The sequence below is a fragment of the Melopsittacus undulatus genome, chromosome 10 (assembly GCF_012275295.1).
Source record: "Melopsittacus undulatus isolate bMelUnd1 chromosome 10, bMelUnd1.mat.Z, whole genome shotgun sequence".
In the NCBI taxonomy this organism is placed as follows: Eukaryota; Metazoa; Chordata; class Aves; order Psittaciformes; family Psittaculidae; genus Melopsittacus; species Melopsittacus undulatus.
The window spans coordinates 14,370,568-14,383,607 of record NC_047536.1 but is presented as its reverse complement, the minus strand read 5'-3'; the positions used below and the strand labels follow the sequence as shown (position 1 = coordinate 14,383,607).

The 13,040-nt window shown below is 46.9% G+C and overlaps 2 protein-coding genes across 7 annotated transcripts in view; one reads left to right on the top strand and one right to left on the bottom strand.

Moving 5' to 3' along the window:
* TCF7 (transcription factor 7) overlaps positions 1-6,363 on the bottom strand; it is a 64,731-nt gene extending 58,368 nt beyond the window's left edge. For 2 of the 6 annotated variants that reach the window (XM_031047484.2, XM_034066598.1), the window contains exons 1-3: positions 5,767-6,360; positions 5,614-5,680; positions 5,163-5,269 (exon numbers count right to left, since the gene is read on the bottom strand). In XM_031047484.2, coding sequence (XP_030903344.1) covers positions 5,163-5,269; positions 5,614-5,680; positions 5,767-5,967 — 375 coding nt within the window. In that variant the 5' untranslated portion in view covers positions 5,968-6,360. Of the gene's footprint in view, positions 1-5,162; positions 5,270-5,613; positions 5,681-5,766 lie in introns of all 6 variants that reach the window. The other 4 variants (XM_034066597.1, XM_031047485.2, XM_031047487.2 and 1 more) reach the window with 4 other exon arrangements.
* A 2,962-nt stretch (positions 6,364-9,325) lies between these two features.
* VDAC1 (voltage dependent anion channel 1) overlaps positions 9,326-13,040 on the top strand; it is a 75,876-nt gene continuing 72,161 nt past the window's right edge. Inside the window, exon 1 of the mRNA XM_005147268.4 lies at positions 9,326-9,450. The gene's annotated coding sequence lies outside the window, so the exon portion shown is untranslated. The remainder of the gene's footprint in view (positions 9,451-13,040) is intronic.

The following is a 13,040-nucleotide window of genomic DNA, read 5'->3' as shown; positions in this document are numbered from 1 at the left end:
GCCTTGGTACATCCACCTCTCCACCATCACGCTTTAATAGAAAAAAGTTATTTTCACCATTACCCTGTTTCAAGTTAGGTAGCAGAGCTGGAATTAGTGGATTCACTCTGGTCGGGAGGGAATAAGTTACTCATCTGTGTGTCTGCCAGGACATCCATCAGCAGGCACCGCACTCCAAATGCTTTCTGCTGGGAATATAACAATCTATGGGGAGAGGGCACTGTCCCAGTGACGTCCTATAGCACAAGCCCCATGCCAGGGAAGCTGGCTGGGATGCTGCAGGCACTGCTGGGAATGTGCAGAGCTACCGATGGCTTTCAGCTGCCCTCCCTCCATGCACTACATCTGGAGAGGGATGCAGCAGCCCTCTCACGTACAGCAACAAACCCCTATCACATGGCCGCTCCAGGGAGTTTTCCCACTGATTTCAACAGGATCCAAACCCAACACAAGAAAAAGCACCAGTGAACCATTGCCCCGACAGTGCAAGCTGGGACAGAAAGAAAGACCTCTGCACAGAAGCAGCTGAGCTGCAGACTTCCTTCCACCAACTGCTGCGGGGGCAACAGCCTCCTCCTGCAAAGGGATGGAGCAGCACCACGTCCCAGAGCTCAGCTGCTCCCGTCCAGCGAAGGGCAGCAGGAGGATTTCAGCTCCATGCTTTTTGATCTCAGTTTAGACATGTGGGACCTGTGGCCCCAGGCCAGCAGTAACTGCACTTTCATCTTGCCCTGCCCAAGGGGACATTTCAAACCCTCTGAGCAGGAACCAAGCTCAAGGAGCTCGCTGGACCACAGGGACCAGGCTCTGAACACTGGAACCTGCAGCCTCATTTGGGGACTTGAGATGTGCAGAGCTTGGGAAGGTACCACCACCCTTCTGCTCCTGCATCAGCTCTGGTTAGACAACTTCATAATGAAGAAAATGAGGTAGTGTCTGTTCTCCAAAGAAACTGAGGCTCTTGGATCTCTTTTCTCACACAGACACAAAGTCCAGTGCCTCAACTTTATATATAAAACCTTTGAATTCTGCCTGCATACACCTCAAACAACAGAGGTGCACAGAAGGTGTGAAGAGCTCCCCTGGGAGCTCTGCCATGGACTGGAGGGGAGAGACCTTGTGCCCTACATAAGGGCAGCATGGCTCATTCCCCTCTTTTATAAACCTATTTACAAAAGGAACTTAAAGGAACTTATAAGTGCTCCTTCTACCATTTAACTACCACATGGTACAAGATATAACAATGTTCAGAAAACCCCCTCAGGTCTAAACTCAATTATATAACTGTAGCAAGAAAAATATTTTAATCTGATCAAAGTGTTAACATGTTTGACCATGTCTGACCTCTAATGTTTGTAACCACCTAAAAGGCTGATGTTCTTACTAAGGATGTAACTTAATTTGATTTAAAGTCATTTGTACTATTTAAAAAAAGGATATAGTTTTATGATTTTTTATTTCAGTTAGAAAAACAGTTCCTCAGCTTGTCAGTATTCTTAGGCAGTTCCTTGCAGATTTTTAACTGGTAAATCCTATATATTCCACTCAAGGAAAAGCTGGATTTTGCAAGTCAGGAGAGCCAAAGTAGAGCCACCACCAAGCACATATGTGAGACCAGAGTGATGTGTGAGAAACGGTTCTCCTGGTGCCTTGCAAAGTTCTGAGGTTTCAGATGCATGCACAGGCTACTTCTTCACCCCCAGCCCTCCCTTCCCTCTTTGATAGCTTCACTGCCAGGCCAGGCTACTTTTGCATGCTCTAACAGCCTCATTACAGCTGAATTACCCTAAATTCATGTTTGCCACCTGGAGCAAAGGTGGCCACTGAGCCCAATGCCCAGGATCTGCCCAGTGCAGGGTGGCTCCTGCTACATCCTGCTGCTCATTGGAGACATCAACTGAGCTTGGCCTTGCTGCTGCTGTTAGGTACCCAGACATGTCCAGTGCATCACTTCAGAGCAAAATCATAGAATCACAGGCTAGAATCTTAAAACGCATCCAGTTCCAACCCCCTGCCACAGGCAGGGACACCTTCCACTGGAGCAGGGTGCTCCAAGCCCCTGTGTCCAACCTGGCCTTGAACACTGCCAGGGATGGGGCAGCCACAGCTTCTCTGGGCACCCTGTGCCAGCGCCTCAGCACCCTCACAGGGAAGAGCTTCTGCCTAAGAGCTCATCTCAGTCTCCCCTCTGGCAGGTTCAAGCCATTCCCCTTGGCCTGTCCCTACAGGCTCTTGTCCAAAGCCCCTCTCCAGGTTTCCTGCAGCCCCTTTAGGCACTGGAGCTGCTCTCAGGTCTCCCCTTCAGGAGCCTTCTGTTCTCCAGCTGAACCAGCCCAGCTCTCTCAGCCTGGCTCCAGAGCAGAGCTGCTTCAGCCCTCGCAGCATCTCCATGGCCTCCTCAGGACTCGCTCCAACAGCTCCATGTCCCTCTTGTATTGTGGGCCCCAGATCTGGACACAGGACTGCAGGGGGGTGTCTCACAGCACGTAAATAACACAAGTGAGTATGTTTTGGTAAAGAGAGGCAATTTTGGCTGGGGAGATGTGGGGAGCTCAGCAGGATGCTAGGGTGAGCAGAGGAACAGTTAGCAGGCCATAACCACCTCAGGGAAACAAAACAAAAGTGATGCTGCTGAGAAAATAAGAAGGAAAAAGAGGAAAGCAGCACACTGGTACCACTGGCAGCAACACACCCACCCGGGCTGGCTCCAGCACCACTCGTAGCACCCAGCTGGGGTCTGGAGGGAGCCCACAAAGCAGAACTGTGGTTTTACAGTGAGTCGCTGAGTGGGGTTCAGCCCTCAGCCTCGGCTGCCCTTCATCTACAGTCGTGTATTCTGTTTTTCAGTCAGGTAAATGTAAAGCTCTGACAGTCTGCCAAAGCACTCCTGGGTTAATTCGTTTAATTTTTAGTTTTGTAAGGTTCTGAACTTCATCCTGGCTGCAAACACCCGTTTCCAGGAAGCATTAACCAACATACAATCTCTACTATCGAGAGCACCCACGAGTGGGGTACATAATGCCATTCACTCACACAACCCTCCTCTCCCGACTCTACTTTTGCTAAAGTGTTAATTAAACACACTTCTATGGATGGTAAAGTATCTGCAATCTTCGGTCACACATATGACCTCCTCAGTTACTGGAAACAGCCACCAGATTATAGCCCACAGTTCATACAGTATACACAGTAGCAATAAATCTATACAAAAGCAATACACAATTTACTATGATAACCTTTGCATAGTCAATATAAATATAAGACAAAATTGCCCAGCTATTCCAATACTGGAATAGCTATTCCAATACTGAATAGCTATTACACCAAGTGAAAAACCACAAGACCAGCCTTTATCTGAGGAAGAATCTTCCCATGTCTGTTAGGTTGTGAGTTAAAAGTCTGTTAAATCAGATCAGTTTCTTAAAGCACGCAACAAATCACCACAGGATCAGAACGGGCCTCAGTGAAGCTGGCTGGGGCAGGGGATGATTCCTGTGGCTCCCAAGGGGATGGAATCTTCCCCTCTCTGCTACTTCATTTACCCCCTTTGAGTTCTGCACCACCTATTTACTCCTGCTCCGACAGGAACCACTTGGGGTTTTATTAGATTATCAAGGGGAAAAGCAATTCACAAGCCACAATCTGCTTTTAATTGCTAATAAATAGACTATTGCACTTCATGGCCCATCTAGTAAGGGTTTAAGATTAAAAGAAATATTCCATTACAAGAAGGAGTTGCTGTGCTAATGTAACTCTGAACTTACCCAGATTCTATACTAGGGAGCAAACTAAATACATTTAAATAAGACAAATTTAATAGACTTAAACATTTACCAGGAAGAGAGCAGCTTAACATTTTGGGAAGGTGAGGGGGATACCTGGTACCTGAATGAAGGGACACAAAGGTGGGAAGCAACAGGAGAAATGCTTATTTGGATTACAACAGCGTACACTGGCCCTGTCTTGCAAATGCATCTTTCCTGGATGCAAACCCAAGGAAGAGTCCAAGATTTAGGGACAGATCCTCAAAACTGACTTCAGCAAAGTTCCAGCAGTCTGCAGGAAAAGGAATCTGTGCCCCCAAGAAGGGCTGTGCTGGGGTTGAGGCAGGCTCATGGAGGGACCCATCTCCTGCGACTCAGGCCAGCAGTGTCGGCCCACAGGGCACAGCAGTGATTCCCACAGACAGTATTTCATCTCACCTTAACTGGAGTTTCACATGCCACAATCCATCACTTTTTCACAGCGTCAGTTTAACATCCAACCCCTCCAGCCAACAAATGACTGAAGTTAAGCACAAGGTTATATATTCTTTTCCAACCTTATCCGTTTAAAAATGAAAAACTAAACCCAAAATAAACCAAATGATGTTCTGTTCTCATTTCCTGATTGCAAACAGAATCATGTCTGAAATGAATGCAGCAATGCCGGCTTCCCAGGAGCAACAGAAGCACCAAATGACTGCTGCAACATTGTGACATGATTTTCTGGCGTTCTGATAGAGCTGGCGATGGGAAAAGACAGCTTTTGCAGAGAAGCCTTTAGTTCAATTATTCAGGCAGCAAAACTTGTAAGCATGAGAATATAGAGAGTTACTAAAGCTGATTTGACCCAAGAGGGAAAAAACTTCATAGAAAGAAGACCAGGAACAGTCCTCCAGCAGCATGGAACCTTTTCCTAAATACCTCTATTGCCATTTTAGAAGCACAAGATCCAGTCTCTGGACCATTATCCACAAGAGAGCCCTAACTAAAGCAGGCCAAACCCTGGCCATCTCACAAGCAGATATATCAAATTGAAGTCGAGCTGCGGGACATATCCCTGAACACAAACACCAGAAGCTGCTCGCCTCCAAAGTCAGTGACCCAGAAAAAGGAAGGGGCATTCTTACATCATTTTTTTATTTGATTGTAAAGGCAAACCTAGAGGAGGGGGAGCTTGGAAAAGAAGCTCCTCCAGCAAATTCGGAGCGAGGCAGGCGCTTGCTGCCAAGCATCTTTCCCCCTTCCCATTCTTTCTCCCATTTAGACAGAGCAGTGCTCAGGCATTTTAGGAATCAGGCTGCAATGTGTCAGGAAAAAAAGCCTTCACGATACCTGCAACACACTTAAGCAGTGCGAGAGAGGCCACGAAACTTCTCCATAAGGAGAGGATGAACTCACCAGCGGCGACATGGATCCATTTGGCAGATACGGATCTGAGAGCATGAGGAAGGGGTAGCCAGAGTACGCAGATCCTTTATACATCCCTGGGTCCTGGTGCTTCATACCTGTTAAAATTAAAGTTCCCCATCAAAACTCACTTTACGACAGGTGATTCCTCTGCATGTCAGGGCCCACCATAAAGGTTACAGTGTGGTTTTGGGGAGTCTTTTTGCTCTGTACCCTTTGGAAAGGGTGTTTGGAGGGGTGTTGTGGTCCCATGGGTGTGCATTGGGAAGCCTCACTGCTGACAGGAGCAGCATTCCCATGAGGGCCATGGCGGCCAGGCCGGCATCTCTCACTCCGGGATGGTGAGGTCGGGGACCCGGCGGAGTTCACCCACCGTGGGGACGGTGAGCACTCGCATGTGGGACACACACACACACACAGAAGGGGGATCGCTGCGACTAACCATCATCCATGTGCTCGGGCAGCTTCTCCTGATAAGCCCTCTGCGGATCCTGCACCCTCCTGACGGCCTGCACAGGGAGAGACACGGACGGGCATTGAGGGGCGCGGGGCGGGGAGGGCGGGAGCGGCGGGGGGTGGGGGGAGGCCGGTTTACCTCAGGGTCGGCGGCTGCGGCGGCGGCCGGGCTGCCGCTCCCCTCGGACTCGTTCACCAGCGAGGACTTGAGGTCGGCCAAGTCGCGCTCCGTGAAGGCGTTCTCGGGGATCTTCTCCTCCTGCTCGCCCTCGTCCTTGAAGGCCAGCATCTCGTCCGTGGCCCCCAGGTCGTCCCCGCCGCCGCTGCCCAGCTGCGGCATTTTCCTCACGCCGCTCCCTCACGGGCCGCGCTGCAACTTTCCCGGTGAGTATTGTTCTCCGGCGCCCGATCGAGCCCTTCGCAATTATGGGGTGGTTTTTCTTTCCCCTGCTCCCTCAATCTCTCTTTTTTTAAATCTTAAACTAATAAAAAAAAATCGCTCTCTTCAAATTTTTCTTTATAAAGTTTTTTTCCCCCTCCTTTCCAACTTTTAAACTTTTTCCCTTTAATTTCCCCTTCCAAATTCCCTTTCAAAGCCTTTCTTTGAAAAAATAAGATAACACTATGATTGTTTTTCCTTCTTAAAGCTTTCCCCCCCTCCTTCCTTTCCCTCCCTTCCCCGGCGGCCCGCGGGGGCTCGGCAGGCTGCGGGCGGGCGTCGCGGGATGCCGGGCTGGACCGGACCGGCCCCCCCCCCCTTCTCCGTGCCGCCGCCGCCACCGCCTCCCCCCCCGCTGCCGCCCCGGCCCCTCCGAGCCCCGGAAAGTTGCCCTGTGAGCAGCGGGCGCCGGCGGCACCGGAGGCACGGAGCGGCCGGTGGCTGTGTGCGAGCGCGGCGGCGCGGCGGGCGAGGGCTGCCGGCATCAAAGCGGCCGCCGGGTGATTGGCAGCTGCGGGGAGGGGCCGGGGGCGGGCACACACACACATACACATATAGACACACATGAACACACACACAGACACATACACAAACACAGACACACATGCACACACAGACACACAGAGACATGCACACAAACACACACGGACACACACACACGTAGACACACATGAACACACATGCACACACACACAGACACACACACATATGCACAGACACACACAGAGACACATATGAACACACACACATAGACACAGACACACACACACACAGACACACATGAACACACACATGCACACAGGCACACACACAGACACACACAGGGACACACACACAGAGACACACAGACACACAGACACACATGCACAAACAGACACACAGAGACACACACACATGCACACACACACAGACACATACACACAGACACACACACAGACACATGAACACACACATGCACAAACACACAGACACACGTACACACACATGCACACACACACAGACACACGTACACACACACACAGAGACACACACACGCGCACACACACACCGACACACACACATACATACACACATGAACACACACATGCACACACAGTCCTGGAGTGCTTGTCTTAAAGGTACCGACAGCCCGCTCCAGCGGGGAGAGCCCCCTCCGGCACTGATCTGATGGGGGGGGAGTGTGATTGGGGGTGCAGGGTGGCCCCATGGTGTCCTGAAAGGGGAGCTCTGTACAGCCCCAGGTGTGGACACATACCTGTGTGCACATGTGTACATGCACATGCCTGCACACGCATGTGTGAGAATGCATTTGCACACACACCTGTGGCCACACGTGTACACACATGCCTGCTTTCCCATCTGTGCACACACTCATCTGCACCTGTGTATGTATTTGCACACACACAGCTGCATGCCTGTGTGCATCTTCACTTGTGTCTGTACATAGCTCTGAGTGCATATGGTCTGTAATACACATCAGCACACATCTGCATTGGTGCAGCCCCACACAGTCTTTACAGGTGCCTGTGTGTCCATCTGCACACACATCTGTACACACAGATCAGGGCTCACAGTTATGGATCTGGCACACATGAGCACTTAGCTACACACACCAGTGGGATCCAAACATAGCCCAGAATGCATCGTCGTTCTGATGAGCACACACCTGCATACAGCAGCACATCTGCACACACAAACACATCTGCATGCTCACATTTGCCTCCGAATCTATAACCAGATGGGCAGCACTAAAGCAACTAAACACAGAGGACAGAGATCTGCACATGGAGCTGCAGATACATGTCAGCACATGTGTGTGTGCCCACACAGACACACATCAACACATGTGTGTGCACACACTGAGACAGATCAGGACGTGTATGTTTGCACACATCACCATGTATATGCATGCACACAGAGACACATCAACTCATAATATGTGTGCACACAGACATGTAACAACTTGTATTTATGTACACTGACACATCAGGACATGTATGTGTGCAAAGACACACATCAACACGCATGCACAAACAGGCATATATAAGGACACTTACGTGTGCACACAGACACATCAACATGTATCACACTGGAACACTTTGGGATGTGTAAGAGTGCACACATGGGCACACATCAGCACATACACATGTGCATGCATAGACATACATCAACACATACATGTGTGTACATGTTGAGACACATCAGGTCATGTAATTGTGCACACAGGCAGATCAACATGTGTGTGCACAGAGGCACATATCAGGAATGCATGTGTGCTCAGACACATTAGCACATACATGTGTACACACACACATGTGCACACAAGTGTCGTATGTTGCTGGCCGTGGGTGTGCACAGGACATGTGGGTGCCTGTGTCCGCAGAGAGTGGCCACAGCTCACACCAGGCCCGGGGTGATGCCACCATCCCTCATCCTGGCCCCTTCCCAGCACAGGCATGACGTTGGACTGCCGAAAATGATGAGTTTTCCTGAGTGGCCCCGCGGGTCAGGAAACACAAATTACCCTCCTCGCAGCCCGCTCCGAGGACACGAGACACTTCTGTGTCGGCGTCAGAGGGATTTTCAAGCAGTTCCCATGGAAAAGGAAACTCCCCATCTCTTGTGATCACATACGACAGGTCCTGTGCATGTCTCCGGTAGCTTAAAACAACACCCCGATATTTATTTTCATTAATTAAGATTGCATAAGATAGCCCTGGGTCCTGGAGACTGCTGCACAGACTGTAATGACGCCATGTAAATTGGGTTTTATGACCCAATATACTCCATATTGTCACATTCAGCCCTTGAATAGGAAGCTAAAAAATCTTGGTCCCTATTTTTCTTGTTAATTAGGGTATTATTACTGGGGATATAATCTCATTACTTTTTGGGGAGGAGAAGAACGAGTTGGAGCCACTTTGAAAAGTCCTGAATGTATTTAAATGAAGCAAAATCCGTCTTTCTGCTAATTGCTGATTTTGCATCACACAGAATTCTCGGTCTGATCTGGGGGCCGGGTTTACCCTGTGTGAAGGGAGAGGGAAAAGATGCTCTTTGCTTTTTTCCTGCTCGGCTCTCCCATCCAGATGAGTGAGGGCTGCCCCATAGGAAACTCCGTCTGCAAATTTCCATTCTTTTAAACATCACAAAAATCAAATAAGCTGCAGCCACTTTGAGTAATAATCATTTGAATGAAATATTTGCTACTTTAAGATTTTTTCCCTCTCTCTTCTTTCAGATGATCCTCTTGTTTTGCATGTGAAAAAAATCGTCTGAGATTTACAGCCCTCCCAAATGGAGATAAAGCCTTGGCAATGAGTTGGAAACCTGTTGTAATCTGTGATCCAGGAAACAAAGAGCCTCATTAATGCAGAGACTTTGGTGAGCCTTTGATGTTAGCTAGCATAGCATTCACTCTCAGTTCCATTTGCATTTAAACATTCATAAAAACATCATCTCTGCTTCCTTTGCCTTAAGCAATTTAGGAGTAAAGTATAGCTTCTATTTAAAGAAACCCACTGTGGTGAGGCTTAGAATACAAATATCACATAATCTTCAAGCAGAGCAAATATTTTATCCTACATTTCTGGTGGGCACATTTAATAATATTACATTTAAGACCCAAAATAAAAGATCCATCTTATTTTCATTAACCTTACACCACATATTCGAGTGAAAAGGGAAAAAGGGGCCCTGTTAATTCTAAATATACTACATACCAATTTGTGCAAGTAAGAGAATCCAGAGGATTTTACATTATTCACAAGAGCTGAGTTGTGGCAGTGTGGATGCCTGTAGCAAGGTGCCTAAATCCATATTGAGACACATAACAGTGGGAATCTTGAACAAGGTTCAGCGTATATATACATATATATATATAGTTTTCTGAACTGCAGAATCTTCATCCTGGCTTTAGAATGGTGTAAAAATAGATTTTTAAAGTATTTTTAACAAATAAGTATAAAACTAAAAAACAAACAAAAAAAAAACCCTAAATAAGCCTAATATGGAGGTTTTCTATCAAGAGAAGACACTGTTACTTCCAGACACATACTGAGGGAATGGCAGCATGGGGGGAATTTGGGGCATCACTCAGAAAACAAAGGCCTATTTATCTTATTACATTCAAAAGTGTTATTCACTGGCCCACCTCTGAGCAGTGGGACAGTGCTGAAGCTACTGGAGTCAGCTTGACTTGATGTATGGAAGTACTCCACTCGGGTTGTCCATGTTCATTGTACCATTAAAACAAGAGAGAGAGCAGAAACTGAACCCCTGTTGCATTGGGAGCTCCTTATGTTCTCCCTCTTAGGAGCAAAGAGAAGGAAATCTTGCTGCGTGATATGGCGAGTCGGTGCAGCCAGGCTGATGTTTTAAGCATTATAAGCAAGTTTCCTATATGATGAATATCCAAAATTAAAAATTGAAATGGAAAACACTTAAAACCAACTTTACCTTGGATAAAATATTTCTGGAGCTGGATCAAAGTAAAAGCAAGAGCCTGGCTTACTTGTCAGATCATATCTGCACTGAACTTCAAGGTTTGATTTGTATTATTTACATGGAAAAGGTCCCAAGAAACCAATTTGGCACTGAGTATCTTCATTACGTTTTTTCGCTTGTATGGGTGATTAAATCAATCCCGGGTTCCTGGTTTAATTTTTTTGGAGAGGTGCAGCCATGTGTGAATTGAGGCACTTTTCTGATGTCATCTTTGTGCTTCAGACATACTTTTTTCCCCTCCTTTTTTATTTTTGGAAAGGAGACTTTCAAAGCAGCGTGTTTGTTCCACTGTTGGAGTTTCTAACTGGCCTTCCAGTAACTGCTCAGAATTAAAGGTGTGCAATGGCTTTTTAGAACATTTAACTGTAGCACCTGCAGATAACAGTAAACCAGATTAAATTATAACCAAGTCTGCTTGTCAATCCCTCTGTTCCTCATCCTGCATTTATCAGCCTGTTCTCTGAGGGCTGTGTGTGAAACTCAGCACATGCATTTCTGTACCGCGCTACGCACAGCGGTGTTATGTGGCTTCATGGTACACGTTATATTGAGTGAAGCCTCTCCTTTAAAGTCAATGTAAATGTTGCCACTGACTTCTGGGTTAAAGTTTCCTCTTCTGTTCTTTAAAAGGCGCTTCAGAGTGAAGCACTTGGATTTAGTTAATTTATGTTTTTTCTTCCTCATTTTTTTATTAATTTGGTAGGATCACTTCGGGGTAGCTCCCATTTTACTCTCCTTGGACACATTTTATCCTCTCATACGAGTTCATTTAATCTAAGAGACACATCTGCCTCTGGAAGGTTGAACATCCTACGTCTGCCTTCCTATTTCACAGTGTTTGCAGCAAATATGTTTCCTTGATATGCATACACAAACCAAAGTATGCTTTAGTTTAAAACCAGAGTTACTTTTGTAGCCAATTAATCAATTCTCTACTAACAGAGGCACCTTCTAAATTTTTACCCTTCTTTTGGAGAAGAATATTTGCAGATCATCCCAGAGGATGGTTTGATTGATAGATTGGCAGTGCAAATGTTTCAGATGAGATGGAAGAAAACGCCTGTGTGGGGTTCCAGCTGGGAGCAGGAGCTCCTGGAGGATAGGCTGGTACCAGCTGAACTAATCCTGGCAAGTGACCAGAGTAAATCAGGCCACTGAAAGCTCTGTTTTGCCCAAAGGGTTTTACACTGGTGTAATTACCTCAGCATAGTCATAGCAGGAACATTTCCTTAGTCTAGACAAGCTCTAATAGGTAAAATAGATCTATCGTTTGCAACTGAAACATCTCGACCCAGCTAAGGCAAGGGCAAAACCTTGCATTCTTCTTCCCACTCTGCCTTTCCTTCCCTCACCTGGGCCTGGGCACAAGCAGGATTTTGTGTGGGTTTGGAGCATCCTCCAGGTTTGTTGGTCTGTGACAGCAAAAAGGCTCCAGCAGCTGCTCAGCCATTTCCCTACTTGATTCACTCTGCCCATCTTAATCTCACATGTTTTTCAGTGTTTCTTTGACTCTCTGCATTGATTTAAGTGTACTTAAAGGATTCACTAACAACTGCCAAAAGGTAGCTTTTAGAATACCAACAGAAAATTGACTCCCTGACATTGCAATATTTAGGTTGTTTTCTACTGTCTACATGCTTTTCTGGAAATGGTTCCAGCTGCTGGGACTTTTTTCCCCCTTGGGAGGCAAGTAGTGAAGGCACTGCAGCCTGCTGATGGGGGCCAGCATCCTGCTTTCTCCAGAAAAGAGGATAATCTCTCTCCAAAGACTTCATCAGATGTCAAAAGCCATAGTGTGAAATCCATTTTGGAGACTGTGATCTTTGGATAACTCTCTGCACGTACAGCACAACATAGCACAAGCTGTTGTCAAATCCCCCAGTGCAGATTTTGGGTCTTGCTTTGTCTAGAAGATCCCCTCTGTTTCCATTTTGCCAGGCTGTAAGACTGTCTCTGCAGGCAATTTCCACTTAACATGTCTTTTCTTTGTTCCTGATACAAACAACACTTCAGATTATTAAAGGACTTTAAAAGACTCATCTATTTTTCACTCGATGTGTTTCATTCACCTCTTGCTGTTGGACCTGGACCAAGCAACTGGCATCGTGTTTAATATTTCTTACTCCTTTCCCTGTCAGGTTCTCAGGCGCTTGCCCAATGCTGAAGGATCTGAGTTTCCAACAGGAAGGAGCATGTTTATTTGTTTACAAAAACACTTTTCCAGGGCTGCATCCTGTGGTCATACAACCATCCAAGTAGTCCCTGCTCCGATGAGTCATGCTTCTAAATTAAAAGGACCCTTGAAGATGGATTTGCAGAATCACTCATTGCTTCCACAACTGTTTTTCCATCAATCATAGAGAAAAGCATGTTGATTTTCGTGTCCGTAAAAGCTTATTTTTACCAAACCAAAGGACTGGGTTCCTTTTTCCTCTGGCAGTGTCCTCTGCATTTTAACCAAATCCTTA